The sequence below is a fragment of the Artemia sp. Qi Xiang Cuo genome, chromosome 4 (genome assembly GCF_049724085.1).
Source record: "Artemia sp. Qi Xiang Cuo chromosome 4, ASM4972408v1, whole genome shotgun sequence".
Taxonomy (NCBI): domain Eukaryota; kingdom Metazoa; phylum Arthropoda; class Branchiopoda; order Anostraca; family Artemiidae; genus Artemia; species Artemia sp. Qi Xiang Cuo.
This window is the reverse complement of record NC_142797.1, coordinates 11410324-11430927: the sequence shown is the minus strand read 5'-3', so window position 1 is coordinate 11430927 and position 20604 is coordinate 11410324. Positions and strand designations below refer to the sequence as shown.

Sequence of the window (20604 nt, the reverse complement as noted above, 5' to 3'; positions counted from 1 at the left end):
TATCTGTCGAGGGGTTTGCATTTGCTCAGTAAAAAGTGGTAACCTATTTTTCCAATGAACATAGTACCACTCGTGTGTTTACCGGGTACTAAATAAGTACCAAAAGTCATGTAGCAAAGTTATGGTTTTCTTCCCCACCCCACTTTTCTACAACACCCCTTTATAAAGTTAAAAGATTACCAATTTGTCACCCCACCCTCAAAACTTAATTCCCCCTCCTAGCATTATATTGAGTAAATACTCGCCATCCACTCCTCACCCATATAAAGTACCCAAAATAGAGCTTGATCAATTTTAACTTTGCTACATGGATGCTATCTCTGAGCCGAATGTAAAAGTTAAACGATAAGCAATATGTTTAAAAAGGGAATTTGCAAATCGAAATTGTGATTGCGCTATAAAGTTGTAAGCTATCTGATAAATGGTGTTTACCGTGGAAGTTATAGGTAGCTCGGTATAACCAGTTCGAGGTGCGAAGTGAATCACACTATCTCTCCTCAACTTCATGCTTCTGATTGTGTCCGTGTCAGTAGTGCCAGTCTCACCACCGAGCTTTGGGCCTCCTTCCTCTAAAATAGATTCAAAATTGAACTCTTCCGTGTCATTGGTGCCAGACTCGCCAACGAGCTTTGGTCGCTTTTGTTCAGGAAGACTTTGATCATCAATCCCCTTGAATAAAAATCATTTTCAGTTTTTTCTAGTCACATGTTTTACCAGCTAATAAAGAAGTACCATTTTTACCCCCCTCAAAACTTAATTTCCCCCCTAGCATAACCCTACATACAATAAAAGAAAAAATAACACTATTTTTATTATTTAGTCCGTTTTTTGTTATTTATTCAGAATATTACCGAGGGGCGCTGTTCACCCCCACCTAGCATAACCCTACATACGATGAAAGAAAAAATAAGACAATTTTTTATTATTTAGTCCTTTTTTTGTTATTTATTCAGAATATTAACGTGGGCGCTGTTTTCCCCCTCCTATTATAACCCTACATACGATAAAAGAAAATATAACACAATTTTTTATTATTTAGTCCGTTTTTTTTTATTTATTCAGAATATTAACGATGGGAGCTGTTCACCCCCTCCTAGCATAACCCTACATACGATAAAAGAAAAAATAACACAATTTTTTATTATTTAGTCCCAACATGTGATAAAAGAAAAAAAAATCAACCATTAGCTACGTTTGAAATTTATTCAGAATATTAATGGTGGGGATTGCACCCCTTCCCCAACTCCTCTATTTTCTCTACAATAATTTACCCTGATTATTAGCTCAGTAGGCGATGTTCCTTTCATCGAGTTTGCCTAATTAAGACTGCAGTGAAATATGATTGTAATTTCACGAGAAGTGACAAAGTACCCTTTTAGTCAAAATATCTAAACAGCTGTTATAGAGCATGCGAATTTTATCGTAGATATGTAATTATGATTGTTTACTTCGAGGGTTTGCGTCATGTAATTACAGGAGTTCGCTTTCTGTGCGAAACCCAGATGATAGATAGTGAATTGGTAACTATAGGAAAAAAAAGGATTATGTTCTTATGATAAATCAAGAATAAGGTGTATTTACTTACCGTCATAATTCTTTTGTTGTTCTCCATTACAAAAACGAAAAAAATTTAACAATAAAGGATTATCTTTTCAAGTTCTTTTTTCAACTGATCTAGAAAAACTAATTGCATCTTTGTTCGTAGTGCTAGCTACTGCTGGCACCACTCTTCTTGGTGTTTTGCCACCAGCATTATACTGGTAGGCCAAACCGTCACTGACGAGGTAATATACGGGTGCCACCACTTATTGAAGGAGAAAGCCCTGGCCGCAAATTATCATTCTATGCCCGTGTGTACCACACTGGATCTGCAAATATCAGGTTTGGTACTACCCTATTTACAGTATACCTTGTTTCAGGGTATTGTAACGCGATCGAGTGGTCAAATAGCCACTTTCTAAAGCCAAATATACCCGCCTTGGGTTACGGCTAGAAAATCTCTTAACTCTCTCCTTGGAGGTAACAAACCTCCCTGTCAATATAATAATGATGGTACCTTGTAGCTCTATTCCTACCCTGCCTGGGTTACGGAAAATAGTACACAGTTTGTAGAAAATACCTTACTTGTATTCTTCCAAAAGGGTCACATATAACAACAGAAATATCCTTCCCCACACGGGGTCAAAACGCAGACTCTTTCCCCAAACGGGGTCAAAACATAGACTAAAAAAGAATAATATTTTACACACCACTGTTCATATGGGTGGACCTGCGCTTGGCCCAGCCAATCAGCTACATCCCCTTTCAAACCCAATTCTAACTCTTAGATTTATCTTTCAATGACTCCCAACCAGGAAGTATAAAAATAACCTTGGTTCAAAGCTTACCTATTGCAAAACCACTATCGCTTAGTAACGGAATTTAACCTGTCTTTTGAAATTATACTATAAGCAAATGTAATTAAGAAAACGAAAACAGGTCATTTATCTGAAAGGAAAAGAAACAGGGGTGGAACCCCAACAATCTTAATTTATACCGAAAAAACACGAGTATAAGCCCTCCAGCTTTCAACCAGTATTTCTAGAATGAGACCATCCTTTGAATACGCAATATAAGGAATTTCGAATATTGAACCAGGAAAGAAAATAAACACGTTATGATGATGGATGAACGAACTTGGTAAAGCATGTATCGTCTAAACCAGTCTGATTGCATTATACAATCTCAACCATAGTTTTAAAACATGTTTGATCGCTTTATAGGTCGATTGGTCGCTTTTTACAATGTACCTTTCAAACTGCACTGTATATTCATGCCTCAGGCGTAGGGTTCCTTGTAGGGTTGATATAGCAATATAGGATACTACTAATATTATATTTGCTTGCGCAGAGTTCTAGAGCTGATAATCAATGCTCAAGAGAAATATTTGTATTTGGAATTCAAATTACTACTGTTTTTTTTGCAAGCCACACGAGACGAAGCTCAATTAAATGATATAAAGTAAAAGAAATTAACCCTTCTTCGAAGTGCAAATCTGTGGTCCACACTTTTCAGCAATTCGGTTTTTTGCTCTTAATCAATGTTTAGGGTTTACATTTTCTTTTGTCTTAAAACAAAATGGGACAGATAGTTACGACGTTAAAGGCAACAAAAACTCAATTTAAAATTTCCATTAAAACTTGTTGAAAACCAACGAGGTTTTGCATTGTACGTAAAGAGTTTCCTGTAACGTCTTTCTAGTCTGAACTAGACATTCTCCTTGAATTGAAAACAGACCCTCTCCTGCATGGGTGGATAAAAAATTAATACTTGGAGGTGTATCAACAGTACTTGACTTCCTTTTTTGGCGTTATTCGCCCCACATCCTTGTAAATAGTATAACTTTTGATCTTCTGGGGGGGGGAGGCTGTGTCCTTAAATCATCCCCTTGATCCGCCCCTGCTGTTCTAAAATTCGTTTCCCTCATCAAGTTAGAGTCTGTTTTAGACTTTTGAGCAGGATATTTTTCTGATGAATAGGATATTATCCACATTTTTATTTATTTTTTTTTTACAATAGCCCAGTAGATAAATCTTATAATAATTCATTATTGAACTTTTTTATTTTAATGCCCACTTAAGCATAAGAAAAAGTCATAATAAAGTCATAAGTCATAATTATGGTAATTTTTCAATCAGCGAAGACTTTGATTGGTTTTATTACTTTTTTTTCTACTTTTTTAGCCTTTTTTTTAATTCAGGGCCTCCTCACATTGTCAGCTCATATGAAAAGCGCCAAATTTTCAAGTATGGCGATCAAATAAAGCTTGACTGTCCTGTCAAAGGATATCCCACGCCTATCATAAACTGGAAAAAGGTAAGTTGTACTGTTCTTTTGGAATATTGGTTTATATTATATCAATTTCTTAATTTTTATTTTTTATCTTTGACTAATTTTTCGTAGATTTTTATTCATATTGGTGTTTAATTGACACACATTGATTGTTATTCTCTTCTGAGTTTGTGTATTTTTGCACTTCTTGTTTCTAGTGCATTATTATTGTTTCTTTTCTTTTAACAAGGAAAACACTTCCGACATTATTTTGCTCGTGATAGCTATATCGATAATCCAAATTTATTTTTATCTGATCTTAAGTGATATCTAATTATTTTGGAAGAAGAATTAAATTGGTCATTGGATATACCAGGCAAGTAGAGGAAGGGGGCAAAATAGGAATCCATTTTGTTTAAAAAAAATTTTTAATGTAATTTTTCAGGATTTTCAGGATGTCTTCTTTTAATGTTCCTGCTTTTGATTTTCTATGTCCGTTTTAATCCATTTGACTCTTTCAACTGTATATTCCCCTCTTTTCTATATTTGCTTGTCTGACATATTTGCTTATCCGTCGTCTTTGTGTTTTGCTATTGGCTGACGAGATCCTCATTCTTTTCTCACGTATTTTATTTTTTAATTTATTATATCCTTTCTTTTCTTTGTTTTGATACGTCATGCATAGCCAGTGTGGTCATAGAATGTATTTATAAAAAAATTTCGAAAAGTAAAATGACTGAAAGGCACAAATGAATGTAGATTGACAGTTTAATACTTAGTGATATCCCAAGATTTTGCTGATTCGCCCTTTTGGCAGCCTGCATACAAATAGTTCCTGTTGATTTAGTATTACATCCCTATTTGACTTTCCCTGAGAGTTTCAACTTCATTTTCTACTCTGTTCCTGTGACATTGCATCAATGCCGGTTTGATAACCTGGATACACCTAACTTTTTTTTATTTAGTCCCATAGTAGTATTAATAGTAGTTGTAGCACTAGCAGTAGTAGTACTAGGAGTAGAAGTAGTAGCAGGTGCCCTGAAAGTTTGAACCCGGTACCCTCAGTTGTTCCTTAGATTTTGCTGACACCTTCTTTTTACAACTTTAATGCTCATCGTGCCTTTTGTTTAAGTTTTACTTCCGTTGCAGCTTTCCCTGAAACCTTGAATTTAATACCCTATTCTGTTCCTGATATATTGGGTATTGCATTTTGACAACCTGTAGGCCTATGCATTTGGACTCTTTTCACCTAATTCAATAATAATAATAATAGTAGTACTAAGAGTAGTATATAGTAGTAGTAGTGGCAGCAGTAGTCATAGTAGCCCTGAGAATTTCAGTTTAAAACCCTCAGCCGATCCTGAGATATTATTGATACGCCTTTTTGCCATCTTTCATGCACAAAGTGCCGGTTGATTTAGTTTTATTATAACCGTAGGCTTTCCCTGAAAGTTTCAACTTTATGCCTTGCCTCTTCCTGAGATATTACAGCTTTGCTTTTTTGACAACCTGGATGCACTTAAACTTTTTTGATTTGACTGAATGGTATCAGCAGAAGTAGTAGTAGTAGTTTTGGAAAACAGTCATTGAATGACATTATATTTACTTTATATTTGGAATTTTTTTTTTTTTTCGTTAAGAAAATTTCCAGATATCTCGCTATTCTTTTTTAATTTTTTAGTGGTCATATAAGAAAGAATTGTTTTCTGACTTCAAACGGTCCAAATACTAAACCCCCCCCCTCTTTAGGGGGGGGGGTAAATATATAGCCCAAAATATATATTTCCCCTTTATTCTGTCACTTGCCTTTGTCTTTATTCGTGTTAAGCTGAAAAAAAAACTAACGAAGAAACCGGTTAGTTCTCGAGTTTTACACAGCGTAAGCTTGAGTGAGTGGCACATAATACACAAGTACCAAAATTCCTTCCCCCTGCGTAAATAAAAAAAAAAAAACTCAAATAAAATTCTTAAATTTGGAAAGCCTTATTTTCAAAGGGGGGGGGGTGTTTTCCGCGGGGGGATTGTCCACATGTGGGATATTTTGCGGGGGGTAATCGTCAGGGAGGGTAAGCAACTAGAACCGCGATGAGCAGCTTGCATAACTTACAGCCCTTGCCTTAAGTGCTGTGGGGGTCGTATCATCAGACGTATAGTTGTATCTCAGAATTTTGATCTGATGTCTTTCGGGATAGGAAAGCAAAAGGAAATAAAGGAAATGGTTTTTTTTTACCATCGAATCACTGTGAATCTTAAAAAGGGCACTAGAACTTTCGATTTCAAATCAAATGAGACACCTCCGAAGTTTCTACGACAGCTCCTTCCATGCAAAGTGGCCTAGTGAAGAAAATAGTAATAAATTATGCATTGAAATCATGGATGTTTACTTAGGCAGCGCTATTACGCTTCCTTATATAAGTCTCTGATCTTTTTTTGCTATTCTTTAATTTCTAATGAATTCATTTGACTTTTTAAGCTAAGAGGCTAGAATAAGATAACTGTTTCCGTGATTGATAGCCCTAGACGTGGATAGCTAAAAGTTGTTAGATTTTTAAAAAGATGGGCAGTCTAGGCTTGATATCCCCCGAAACGTGAAAAAGCATATAAAGTATACAAATTTTTGCTATTTAACAGTTCAAATACCTAAAAATGAAGCCTTCTATAGTATAATTCCTCTTAAAATGGTCCCCCTCCCATCAAGACCCTGGTTTGAATAGTTCTGCAACATTAGAGTTGAGGTTAAAATAGGGTTTAATTTCATGTGGTTGATAACCGTGCTTATACTTTTTTTTACCCTTCCTGGAACGCGAGAAATTACAAAAAAAAAAATACACAGTCTTTGTTGTTTAATAGTTTAAATATATTAAAAATAGTTGAAATATCTTTAATCAGAGGCCATATGGCTCAAATGTTTTATTATTTTTTTCCAGAGGCACTTCATATGGAAGGGGTGGTCACATAAACTACGGGGGGGGGGGGGTCATTCAATTTACATGGAGAGTTCTAGTGCTCTTTTTAAGAGTCAAAAGTGATTGAAGGGCAAATAGCCCCCATAAGCTCTTTTTTCCCCAAATACATACGATAAAAATTTTTAGAAAGCCATTTTGTTAAAAATAGTTAAAAAGTCAGATAGCAAAAACTCAGGGGTCGACACAATTCCCCAGGGCCCAGGGGCAGGCGTTGTAAGTTATGCCCTGGGGGAATATATGGTCTCTATGAAAGGGGTGCTCGTATAAACTTTAGATAGAGCTCATTTGATTGGGAATTGGAAGTTCTAGTTCAGTTTTTAAGAGTCAAAAGAGATGAGAGGGCAACTATCCCCTCACGCCCCTTTCCCTCAAAATGCATTCAATAGAAAATTCAGATAAAAAAAAACTTCGGTATATAAACTACCCCCTAGAGCCTGGGGGCAGGCGCTGCAAGTTATGCCCCAGAGGCATATATGGTTCTTATGGAAAGGATGCTCGTATAAACTTCAGAGAGGGCTCATTTGAATGGAAATTGAAAATTCTCTTCAATTTGTAAGAATCAAAAGAGATCAGAGGGCAACTAATTCTCCCCCACGCCCTTTTTTCCCAAACCAATCCGATACAAATTTTGAGATAGCCATTTTTTAAATAGTTCAAAGGTCAGATAAAAAGAACTCCGGTGTCGACACAACCCCCGAGGGCCCGGGGACAGGCGTTGTTAGTTATTTCCTGTTATTTCCTGGGGCCATAAATGGTTCTTATGAAAAGGATCCTCGTATAAACTTCAGAGAGGGTTTATTTGATTGAAAATGGAAAGGTCTAGTTCACTTTTAAAGAGTCAAAAGTGATCGAAGGGCATTTAGCCCCCTCCCCTCCACCACGCCCTTTTTTCCCCAAACCCATCCGATAAAAATTTGAGATAGCCATTTTATCAAAAATAGTTCAAACAACAGATAATTAAAACTCCGAGGTTGACACAAAACCATTTTTTTACTTTGATATTATTACTTTGATACTAGTCTTGATACTTTGATGAAAATTTGATTAAAAAAAAAGAAAAACCGTTTGATTTTGAGATAAGGAATTTTCACAAACTTAAAACTTTTTGCAATCAAAAACAAACAAAAATTAATTAAAAAAAACTTTCCAAAAAAGAAGTTTTTTCAAGAAAAGTTAAGGCCATTTTAGACTTAAGATCAGCAGAGATACCTGTTAAAACTCAAACTCAAAATGACCAGAAATTACTATTAAGGAATAAATGAAACCCAAAACGAACAGAAACTAAATAAACAATCATAGCGAAAAAACATTAACAAGTAATAATATAAATGAATAAATAAATCTTAAAGTGAGTAATGCTTATATTGAATATGCAAATCAAGTAAAAAAAAATATTTTGCTATTGAAGCATAAATGAAACCCAAAACGAACAGAAATCAAATAAACAATCAATGCAATCAAACATACAATTGATACTAATGTAAATGAATAAATAAATCTTAAAACTGGTGAAAGTTCAATTGAATATGCAAATAAAGCATGAAACGAACAAAAATCACTACAAACAAGAGTTTGGGTATCGCCTCCTTCTCTCACTATGAAAGTCAAAAACCTACTGCGTCATTGGCCATTCACTGAAAACCATATGTGTCTTGGACAGTCTTGGATAGTATAAACAAAATCAAATTGAATATTTTGTATATAATGATATTAATTGTTGAAAGATTTATCAGTTCAAGATTTTATTTCACCGTATTTTTGTTCTTATTTTCAATGCTGTAATAACTGGAAAAGAACACATTTGTAATATAATTCGTTTTCAGTGAAGCGCCAATGACGCAGTAGGCTTTAGGTTTTTACAGTTAAGGAAGGGGGCAGTATCCAAAATATTATTTGTATTGAAGCTATATTTGTCTTTAGCAGTCTTGGAAAGATCTAATAAAATTAAACCATATATTTGATGCGTAATGATATTAATTGCTGAAAGCTCATCACTTCAAAATTTTACTAAAACTTTACTGTAATGTTCATTTTCAATATTAAGTAAAAAAGAAAATATTTGTAAAACAATTCGTTATTAGCAAAGCACCAATGACACAGTAGGTCTTAGACTTTTACAGTGAGAGAAGGAGGCGATACCCAAAATCTTGTTTGTAGTGATTTTTGTTCGTTACAAGCTTGATTTGCATATTCAATTTAAGATTCACTTGTTTTAAGATTTATTTATTCATTTACGTTACTATCTATTGCATGTTTTGCTTTGATTGTTTATTTAATTTCTGTTCGTTTTGGGTTTCGTTTATACTTTAATAGCAAAATATTTTTTTTCGTTTTGAGCTTGATTTGCCTATTCAATTTAAGCATTACTCGCTTTAAGATTTATTTATTCATTTATGTAATTACTTTTGGTATTTTTTGCTATGATTGTTTATTTAATTTCTTTTCGTTTTGGGTTTCATTTAATCTTTAATAGTAATTTCTAGTCGTTTTGAGTTTGAATTTTAGGAGATATTTGTATCTGCTGATCTTAAGTATAAAATGGTCTTCATTTTTCTTTGAAAAACTTTTTTTCGGGTTAAGAATGTCGGTTTTCATTGGAAGCTTCATCGAAAAAAGCTTAATTCCAAGGCCTTATCCAAGGGGAGAGGGGGGGGGGTTTACCCGGTTTGGACCCCCCCCCCCGAAATGTTTGTTTTGACTCGTAAAACGTAACAAAAATGGACATAAACAAATTTTGTATACGTTTTTTGAGGTTTTTTGTGTAACCCCCCTAAAAAAATTTAGTAACCCCCCTCCAACCCCCCACCCCCCCCGAACAAAAATCCCGGATGTGCTTCTGCTTAATTCCCTCATCCTCTCAAAATTCGGAAGTTTCGTACTAGTTTGAAAAGTTTGTTGCATTGTCACAACATTCTGTATTTTTTTATGATTCGAATTTGGCAATATAAAGCCATTTCATGATAAATGTTACCTCCAGAGAATAAAATGACACTAGTAAAAAGTAAAATGATCTATTATGTTATAAGTACTAATTGTTTTGAAGGTTTCACATTTTAGTTTGTTTGTATTTTCCTTCTTCTCTGGTTATTCCTTTTGTTAAATCAATCAACCTTCTGTTTATTTTTCTTTCAAGGCTCTAAGTCTCTTAGCCTCTAGTCTTTAAGTCTCTTTGTTTACTTCTTTCTTAGTTTCTAGTGATTCGACTGATATTCTAAGCTTTGGAGGTTGAAACAAGGTGATATTTTGTGTGGTTGAAAACTCTGGTTGTTGACAATTACATCTTTCAGGCGTTTCATAACCAGGGGGGTTGACATCTCCCCGTAATGTGAGAAATCGCATAATATGCCCACTCCGTTGTTTTTTAGTTGGAAATTATAAAAATGACGATTCCAGTATAAATGGCTTCCCGCTCCATAAAAATTCAAAAATTTGGTCTTGGCTAGATTAGTTGAGGAACCATATCCCGACATTTGTCTTTTTTATGATTATAATTTTAGCAATATAAAATCTTGTCATGACAAAAAATTTAATTAAAAAATGAAATGATATTAATAAGAAAAAGTATTGGGTTTTAAGTTATCTTTGTTTGGCACGTTATTATTAGTTTCTCTCCTTCTTCTCGGGCTAATCCTTCTGTGAAAGCAATCAACTTTTTAATTTTTTATAAGTCTCGGGCTGTTTTTTTTTGCTACTGTTTGGTTTCTGATGAGTTTATTGTTTTTTCTTAGCTTAGGAGGTTAAAACGAGGTGACAGTTTGTTTGATTGATAACCCTTGTTGTTGACAATTTACCGTTTTTTGTTGAGTAAACCAATTAGTTTTCAGGGAAACTGAAAGACTTTAGGTGGCATGCAAAAAAAGAGCAAGAATTTCTTGTTTTAAATTAAGATGTTATGTTGAAAATAGGTAGGATATAAAGAAACAACAAAGCTTACAGCTCTGTGTCAAATCAAATTTTTGCTGTGAAGAAAATAAGGAAGAAAGAACAAGGAGTTCTTTCATTGTATTTGTCAACAATTTATAAAAAGGGTTAGTTTAAGGTTAAATTTTTTTTAAACAGTTTTGTAATATATTCAAATATAGAATGATGTAACTACAGAAAGCCAAAGATTAAAGACAATTAAACGTTAATACTATCAGGGACATAGACAGTGAGTCCTGGAGCCCAGGCTCCGGAACTTTTAAATTTTCCAAAATTTTTGGTTATCTTTATTGTTCAGATTATCGAATAAAATTTGTGTTTTTATTGTTGACGTTCTCCCCGAAAAGACTCGTCCTTACGCGCCTGAATAGTTTATCCATGTTTCCAACTTTCTTGTTAATAACTATTTTCTCGTTTTCACTGAATATGTATAGCAAATAAAGTAAAAGATATTAAAAGTTTAACACCAGAGTCATGGAGTAGCGCCAGAAGTCAAACACATTTATTCAGGGTTTAATAATTTAATGTAGGGAGATAAATCATATACCTCATAGGTAGGGGGGATAAAAAAAAACTTTAGATTAATTGAAATATTTAGAAAGTAAGGTATTGCGCTAAAATCCAGGACAAATGCGAGAAGTGAAAATGCTAACATCAAATTAAAACCTGATAGTCTGCAATGGATAAGTGATTGAATGAACATGGATGCTAAAATTACCACTTGGGATTTGCCAAGGACGATTCTGAAGGAAATTTCTGCCTTCTAGGCGCAGTTTTTGAAATTATTCTCTTTGAACTATTATATTTTTGTCCTATTTTGTTTTATATCTTTAGAAACCTCACTTCGCGCGTTATTCAGCGTGTTCCGTATTTAATATATGTTATGCTTTACCCCCACCCACACCCCTAATGTGCAAATATATAGCCCAAATTTGTTCATAAACTATTATTTTTTCATCTTATTTTGTTTATTTCATTAGCATTAACCAAACTTCACTTCTCGCATGTGTTCCGGATTTTTAGAACAGTAGCGAAAGAAATCAGTAGAATTAAAAATTTGGGTGGGATACCCTCCAAATATGGACTCCCCTTTAGTATTTAACATAGTTCAGTATCCTTACTTCCACATCGGAGTATGCCTATCCTAAATTAAAACAAAATAAACGTATATCTTACAAATGGTGTTTGATTTTTAGGAAGACTGATTTATAAGAAATGTATATCAAACATAACTGGCCTGAACCCCTCCCCCTCCTTCTCCTCTGTGTGTGTTCCTGCTCATTGGTACTGTCATCTTGAATTTCGAGAACCACGATCTGCACACATCTACAACTAATAGAAATAGAGCTATAAAAGAAAAAAAAAACGTATTTTTCCCTGAGACAGTTTTAGTAGTAGGATGTTAATGTCCTTTGGGAAGTCTGATAATTGGCATTTGATAACTTTATGCCTCATAGTAGGGACAGAGATTAACTATCCGTATCATCGTAATTATTTTCTAGGATGGGGAGTCAATTACGATTGGATGGGACCGTTATCGTACCTCTAATCAAATTCTAAGGATCAAAGAAGCTTCTCAAGAGGATTCGGGACTGTTTGAATGCATTGGAGTTAACGGATTTGGTAGTGAGACTGTAAACTTCAATGTTATAGTCCTAGGTAAGTTTAAACATGCATAACCTTATTGTTCCGAAGGGTGCATGCCAATGAATAAATTCACTGAATGAACTCAATAGTGCTATTATTAGAAAAAAAGGAAAAAAAAACAGCAAGAAAAATGAATGAACTCAATAGCTCTAATATTAGAAAAAAAGAAACAAAAGAAACCAGAAAAAAGAAAACAAAAGAAAAAACTATGTATCCTATCTTATTATACGAACGGTAACTGTATTTATGTAGGGTACATTTATTTTCTTATCTGTAATTTTTTTTTCTCGAAAACGGCCTTATAGTTTTTTTTCCTGAAAAATTGGGATTGTTCTACTTGGAATGATTATAATAAGTTTCTAGTGAAGATGAGTGTTCTGGGTAATTTGAAAAGTACATTCTAGTTTAATTTGATTGTCAAACAGTTCGTGGTAACGAACTGTAAGTAAGGAGCGACCCGGCTCAATAGTAACTGAAACTTTAAAAGACGGAATTTTGATACCAATAGATATATCAACATAATTAAATTTTTATGCTGATTTCAAATATATAAGTTTTATAAAGTTTAGTCTTACCCATCAAAAGTTAGGAGCCTGAAAAAAATTCCGTTATTTTTGAAAAAAAGGGAAACACACCCTAAAAGTTAAAGAATCTTAATGAAAATCAAACCATCAGATTCAATCTATGATAAAACCCTATTGTAGAAGTTTCATGCTTCTTTCTGCAAAAATGTGGAATTTTGTATTTTTTGCCAGAAGAAAGATCACGGATTCGTTTATTTGTTGTTTTTTTTCCAGGGGTGATCGTATCGATCCAGTGGTCCTACAATATCGTGAGAGGGCTCATTCTAACGTAAATTAAAAGTTCATGCCCTTTTTAAGTGACAAAAAAATTGGAGGGCAACTAGGCCCCCTGCCACGTTCATTTTTTTTTCCCGAAGTCACCCGATCAAAATTTTAAGATAGACATTTGTTCAGCATAGCCAAAAATTTAATAAATATGTCTTTGAGGATGACTTAATCCCCCACAGTTCCCGGGGGAAGGGCTGTAAGTTATGAACTTTGCCCATTGTTTACAATTAGTATTGGTTATTGGGAAGTATACACACGTTTTCAGGAGAGATTTTTTCTGGTGTGGAGGGGGGTTACGTGGAGGATTTTTCCATGGAGTATGCTTTCATGGGGGAAAGGACATTTCTGTGAAGGGGGTGCCGGATTTCCCAGCATTATTTAAAAAACGATCAGAAATTAAGTAAGAAAAAACAAGTTTTTTCAACTGAAGGTAAGTAGCAACATTAAGATTTAAAACGAACAGAAATTATTACGTATGTTAGGCGGTTTGCTCCCTAGTAAATACCTCGCTCTTTACGCTAAAGTTTTTTTTTATAGTACATTCAAAAGAGCTATCTGTTTACGGCCTTTGTGACTCAGGGGTTTGTGATTCGAACAAAATTTGAACTTTAGCGTAAAGAGCGAGGTATTGACTAGGGGGCGAACCCTCTCATATACGTAATAATATATTTTTATTAAAAAAGCGATAAACAAAACAAGCGATATGGCTCAATTGTAATCGAAACTTTAAAAAACGGAATTTTGATGTCCATAAATATATCAAAAGAATGGCCTTATAATGCTGATTCTAAATATATATAAATTCATTTGTATTTAAAAATACAAATGAATGTGCATTGTCAGTTTAATATACATTTACTGATATCTAATAATCAAAATTTTAATATTATTTGATTTATTAAAGTTATAAAAGTAAAAAACACTTATATTTTTTTCAGTAAAGTGCAAATTTTGTTCTGGCCTTGGGAAGGCATAGGGGTTTTGCGTCCAACTTATGTTAATTTGTAATCGTTTTGATTTTGACTCGATTACTTATTGTAATTTCTGTTCGTTGAGGGTTTCGTTGATGTATCGATGCTGATGTATGGTAGTTTCACGCTTGGTAGATTATTTGATTTTATTTTTGCTCATTTTTTGTTCAATGGAGTTCTTTACTTTTCTTTGAAAAGCTTATTTTGTGGAAAAAGTTTTTAAAATTAATACTTACAAATAGCCCGAGTTGAAACAGTTAAGCTGCAATCCACACATAATCTAAACTTTAGAAAAAAGAAATTAAAGACTATACTTTAAAATATTATCGGAGAATTTCAACAATAGCAGCAAACACAAGTAAAAACCGGGGGGAGTGATAAAAATATCCCATGAGGAGCCTAATCATTAAAACAGACCGTTAGTATACTATAATTTAATCAAATGTCATAGATAAGCTGCCCCCTCTCTGGTGCCTGAAAAAGAAAAGTTTTGTACCCATGTAAGGGGTTTTGTGCCCCTGAAAAGTTTTGTACCCATGCCGTTCTTTGGAGGATACACAATACTATCTATAAAAAAAAATAATAAGTTTTTTCAACTGAAGTAAGGAGCAACGTTAAAACTTAAAACGAACAGAAATTGTTACGTATATGAGGGGAGTTGTCCCCTTCTCAATACCCTGCTCTTATGAGAAGACTAATTAAAGAAAAATTCCGCACAACAAGTTTTTTTTTTTAAAGTAAGGAGCTCCATTAAGCCAAGAAAGAGCAGAAATAGAGTCAAATAATCTTCCAAGCATAAAACTACCACAAATCACTATCAATGAAAAAATGAAACCCAAGACGAACAGAAATTACAATAAATAGCCGAGTCAAACTCAAAACAAGCAAAGATTAACATGAGTAGGGCTGATAGCCCCTAAGCCTTCTCGAGGTCAGAACACAATATGCGCTTTACTGAAAAAAAAAAAACACAACAAAAAAACAAATGACCGTGGATTGTCAGTTTAATTGACTTACACTGATATTTATTCCTCAAAGTCTTGATAATTTTTCATTTATGAAAGTAAGAAAAGTGAAAACATTTAAAATGTATTTTGTTTTCAGTAAAGCGCAAATTATGTTCTGGTCTTGAGAAGGCATGGGGTTATTAGCCCTACTCATGTTAATTTTTGCTTGTTTCGACTTTGACTCGGGTGTTTATTGTAATTTCTGTTCTTATTCAGTTTTATTCATTTATTGATAGTTATTTATGGTAGTTTTACGCTTGCGGTAGTTTATTAGTACTTTTGAAAAAAGCTTCTTCCAATGCTTGTTCCATTTAAACGACCCTTGTGTTTCAGGAGTCGTTCTTAAGGAATTGGGACAAAATTCAAACTTTAGCGTAAAGAGCGAGGTGTTGAGGAGGGGGCAGTCCTCCTCATATACGTAATAGTTTCTGTTCGTTTTAAGTTTTAATGTTGCTGCTTACTTTCAGTTTAAAAGACTTGTTTATTTATTTAATTTCTGATCGTTTTTCAAATAATCCTAGGAAATCCAGCCCCACCTCCCCGTAGAAATACCCTTGCCGTGGATATATCCTCTAGAGAATTTGATCCAAGTGAAGATTTACCCAGGACAATTACCCTTAACAACTCAACGCGTAAAATTGAGACGGAAAAGAGAAAGCGAGAAAGACAAAAATTTTTTATTGGAATTCTGGCAAATTCCCCCAGTGTATAATTTCCTCTGATAAGATCACCATCTGGAAACTTCCCTGCTCATAAAAAATTCTCCCGTGAAAAACCCCCAGCAGAAAATTTGTCTTCCTACCCTAAAATGTGTGAATGCTTCCTAATAAAAAATACTATGCGTAAACAATGAACAATTTTTATCATTTACATCCTTTCCCCATGGGCTGTTGGGGGGAGTCATGTTATGTCCAATGGCGAAGCTATTAGGCATTTCTACTTTGATGAACAAAATGGCTATCTCAATATTTTAATCGGACAATTTTGGGGGGAAAAGGAGAGGGGGAGGGGGCCTAGTTGCCCTACAATCGTTTTAATCACTTAAAAATGGCACTAGAACTTTTAATTTCCGTTCGAATGAGCCCTCTCACGATATTCTAGGACCATTGGGTAGATACGATCAGCCCTGAAAAAAAACAAAAAAATAAACACTCATCCGTGATCTTTTTTCAGGCAAAAAATACAAAATTCCACATTTTTGCAGATAAAAGCTTGAAACCCCTACATTAAGATTCTCTGATTCGCTGAATCTAACGGTGTGATTTTCTTTAAGATTCTATTTATTTTAAGGAGTGTTTTCCACTTTTTTCGAAAATAGGACAAATTTTCTCAGGCTCGTAACCTTTAATGGGTATAGTTAGACTTAATGAAACTTACACATTTCAAATCAGCATAAAAATCTGATTCTTTTGATATATCTGTTGGTTTCAAAGTTCCGTTTTTTAGAGTTTCGGTTACTATTAAGCCGGGTCACTTAATAGTAATAGTTTGTTACCACGAACTGTTTGAAAAAATCTGTACGAAATTAAGCTACTTTTTGGCACACGTGAGCGAATATTCAGTTCAATTACAATATCCTTAATAAAGTACTGAATTATCTATTAAAATGCGTTTGTACAAAAATATGCAAAACATGTGTCAACATATTAAATGCCGAGATGAAAACTGGCCATGTTTCAGAAATTTTTATTTTCAATGTATGCGCCAGCTAATTAGAAAGAGTAAAATTATGATCCAACGTAAAATTTTAAACTAGACAAGATTTTAGCGCGTATTATATCATTGTATGATTTTTTTTACGAATGCAAATAAAGATTTATTTCCTTGTTTCGTGAGATTTGTGGTACATTATTCCATTTAGAGATACCCTTGATGAATAAATGAATATCGTTTGAATAAAAGTAAAGAATGGAAACTTGAATGAAAGTAGTGAGTTTTCCCGGTGTTATTACTGATTTTTCGCTTGTTCTCTCCGCATTTTAATAGTTCATTCAGAAGAGTAGAAGAAATTCGGGAAAAATGTATTATGTTTTGTCTAGTTGCTGTTTGTGGGGATGTCAGACAAAAGATGTTCTTTTTCTGTGTATGTTTTGGGGATTTCAAGCTTGCAGTTATGCATAGGATTTTGAATAAAGTCACGCGTTATGTCAATACATATATAATGCCAACACATGCATAATGTCAAACATTACGTCAATGCACGTAATGTCAATACATGCATAAAGTCAATTTTACAACAATATCTGTTAAGGGGATTTTATACCTTAAACGATAATCCTATCACGTGTTTTATATTTTTTTTTTTTTTTTTAGTTCTTGACAAAATTATTTAGAATTGATGGAGGGATCTTGTCATAACTTGTTAAGCTTGGATAAGAGACCCGAATTAAGCCTATAGAGGCAATTGTTGTAAAAAAAATAACACTGTACTTTTCGAGCTTAAAAAATATTGCTTTTAGCAGCATCTTTTGATGGTACAGAAAGATGGCTGTCGATCTGGGAGCTGCCGTGAGACATGTTGCCTAAGCAGTGAGTAACCAAGCCAAGGGACAAGAAAAACGAATGAAAAGGTAGGCATTTTCTAAGCTAGAAACTGGAAATAAGACGAAAAGGTGGGAGATGCTTTGCATATCTTATGTGTATAAAGTATGTACTATCTTCAACTACTGTAGATGAAATTCACGATGTGTGCCAGAATTGGGATCAGTAGTAAGATACATTTCCTTGTGTTGTAAAAATACAACATCGGACGATCATGGCTCAAAATTGTGAAACGAACAACAAAATAAGAAAAATAAAAAAGGATAAAGAAAACAGTATAATTTTGCATCGGCTATTATTTAGGTGGGGTCCCTCCTACATAATAGCTCACGCCCCCCCCCCCCCCGGGACGGTGGATCATTGAGTAAGCAGGGTGTGTCATATGCCTAATTTTCGTTTTCTTTCTAGATGGTGGAATCATACGACAGACTACGAAAACGAGCTCAAAATCCTCAAATTGACGCAGAAGAGGCAGCCAAGTATAGAGATGTTCCATTCCAGAAGATATGTTGTCGGACTTTTCGGATGATGATGATGACGATAATCCAGACTTCATGTCTCCAGAAGATTTTATTAATGAACCTGATGCGGACTTTTTGTCTCTACTCGACAATCGCTACTTTTTTTTTAGAAAAGGATGAGGTGGAGAACAGCAATGAACCCATTGACGATGACTGGGGGGAAACTACCCTCTAGTGAGCTCCAGCAACTGGTAGTACCAAGTACTGAAAAATCAAAGGAGAAATAGAAAGTCTAAGAATAATTCGGCTGGAGAAAAGTAGAGATATAAAAAGGTGATCTGTCTTGGAAAGGAAGGCCTCGCCAAGTTCCAAGCATCTTGGAGACTCCACTGAAATACTTCCAAAAATTCTTTGACAATGTAATTCTTAAGTTGATAGTTGAACAAAGTAACGTCTTTGCTCTTCAAGCTGAGGGATGCAACCTCTGCCTCACTGACGAAGAGCTAAAAGTTTTCGTGAACATTATTCTGTTATTGGGGCTGATAAAAGTTCCCTATTATCGAATGCATTGAGAAACAGCTACCAGATACCCTGCCATTGCCAACAAGATGGGCCAACAAAGGTTTGACAAGATCAAACGTTTTCTTCATTTCAACGACAACAAAAAAGCTATTAAATCTGGAGAACAAGGATTTGACAAGCTCTACACGATTTGACTCGTCCTGGGTCATATCCCTTCCAAGTTATGCGAAGTCAGCCCCAAAGAACACCATTCAATTGACGAGCAAATGATTTCTTTCAAGGGGCGAAACAACTTGAGACAATATCTACCAAAAAAGCCGACTAAGTGGGGAATAAAAGTGTTCACAAGAGCTGGTGTGTCAGGTTTTGTTCATGGTTTTGAAGTTTATAAAGGTAAGGGCACTCTTGCTGAGGATGATATAGAGCCAGACCTTGGAGTTGGAGACAACATAGTTTTACGTCTTGTGAATACCTTACCAGTGAAAATGAACTATAAAACTAACTTTGAAAACTGATTTTCGAGATTGAAACTAATGAGTACTCAAAATTAAAGGATCCCATGTATCGGTACGATGAACAAAGTGCGGCAGAAGGGCTGCCCGCTCCTCATAGATGGTGAACTGAAAAAACAAGAGAGAGGAACCTCCGCTTACAGGAATGAAATTCATTCTGGTGTAGTTGTAGTGAAACGGTTAGATAACAACACGGTCTGTTTGGCTTCGACGTATAGATGAATAACGCCACAGGAAACGTGTAGACGCTAGAAAGTTAAGGATAAATCCAGAGTTGAAGTTTCAAGGCCAGCCAGTGTTTATGAGTACAACCGTCATATTGGTGGCGTAGATTTAGCAAACATTCTAGTGGAGATGGGCCGAACTCATCTTCGGAAACAAAAATGGTATATGAGAATCTTCTGGTGCCTTATTGACACAACAGTCTGCAAAAGTTGACTTTTTTTCAAGTCAGACGTCAAAGCGCTCACTTCAAGGACAGACGAACCGATGATCTTGAGAGACTTCAGTTATGAAGTTGCAGCAGGGTTGTATGCCTCAGCCCCTGTGATACCCCAATGTAGATGTGGTAGGCAATCTGCAGATGTCGAAGAAAGCCCTAGCCCCATTTGAAGTCGCAATCGAATCCGACCAACAACATCTGCTCAGGCCGATGGACTTGATCAATGGCCAAAAAAGACTGAAAAGTAGAGCCGCTGCAAACAGTGCAATCAGGATCTACCACTATTGAGTGCTAAAAACGTGAACTTCCACTCTGCGTTACTGCCAAAAAAAATTGTTTTAAAGCCTTCCACAGCAAGTGAAAATGCTTTATTTTTATAATAGCAGAAGACTAAACGTCGACACCTACTTTCCCAGAAATCTTAGAAAAACCAATTAACTTCTTCCATTTTGTGCCCGAGATCTTCAGTTTTAATGAAACTTATATTATTAGAAAGTGTGACTTGTTTTTCGATTAAAAGGAATATCATTTTTTTTCTTTAAAGTTCAGGAAAGGGCAGTCCCTAGAATGGTTCTATCATACCTGCTAGGAAAACACTAAAAATCAGATAAAAGGAAATACTATTTGAGTAGTTTGGCGGCTTTGGGAGTTTTTTGTGGTGCTATCTGCTTTGAATTAAAAACGCTCCGGTCACAGAGGACATAAAATTTCACATCTATTCAATCAAGTTTCATTGTCCAACCCCAGACTCTCAATAGCTCTCGGTGGTGGCTAGTCCTCAGGGTGAAATTCCTAATGGACCCTTTTCCTTGAGATGTTCAGCCGAACCTGAGGCTCGCAAAATGTTTTGAGTCATCAAATCCCCTTAAAAAACCTCTATTTCTCGGAACACTAACAACCCACTTTATGTATTCTCACCGCTAGTGTAGCCAAGGTTGGGATAAATGATGGCC

The 20604-nt window shown here is 34.9% G+C and overlaps 1 protein-coding gene across 2 annotated transcripts in view; it reads left to right on the top strand.

Moving 5' to 3' along the window:
- The window catches only part of LOC148952781 (fibroblast growth factor receptor-like 1), a 187974-nt gene that overhangs the window by 60847 nt on the left and 106523 nt on the right, over positions 1-20604 (top strand). For both annotated transcript variants that reach the window (XM_089088086.1, XM_089088085.1), the window contains exons 3-4: positions 3740-3855; positions 12200-12356. In XM_089088086.1, coding sequence (XP_088944212.1) covers positions 3740-3855; positions 12200-12356 — 273 coding nt within the window. The remainder of the gene's footprint in view (positions 1-3739; positions 3856-12199; positions 12357-20604) is intronic.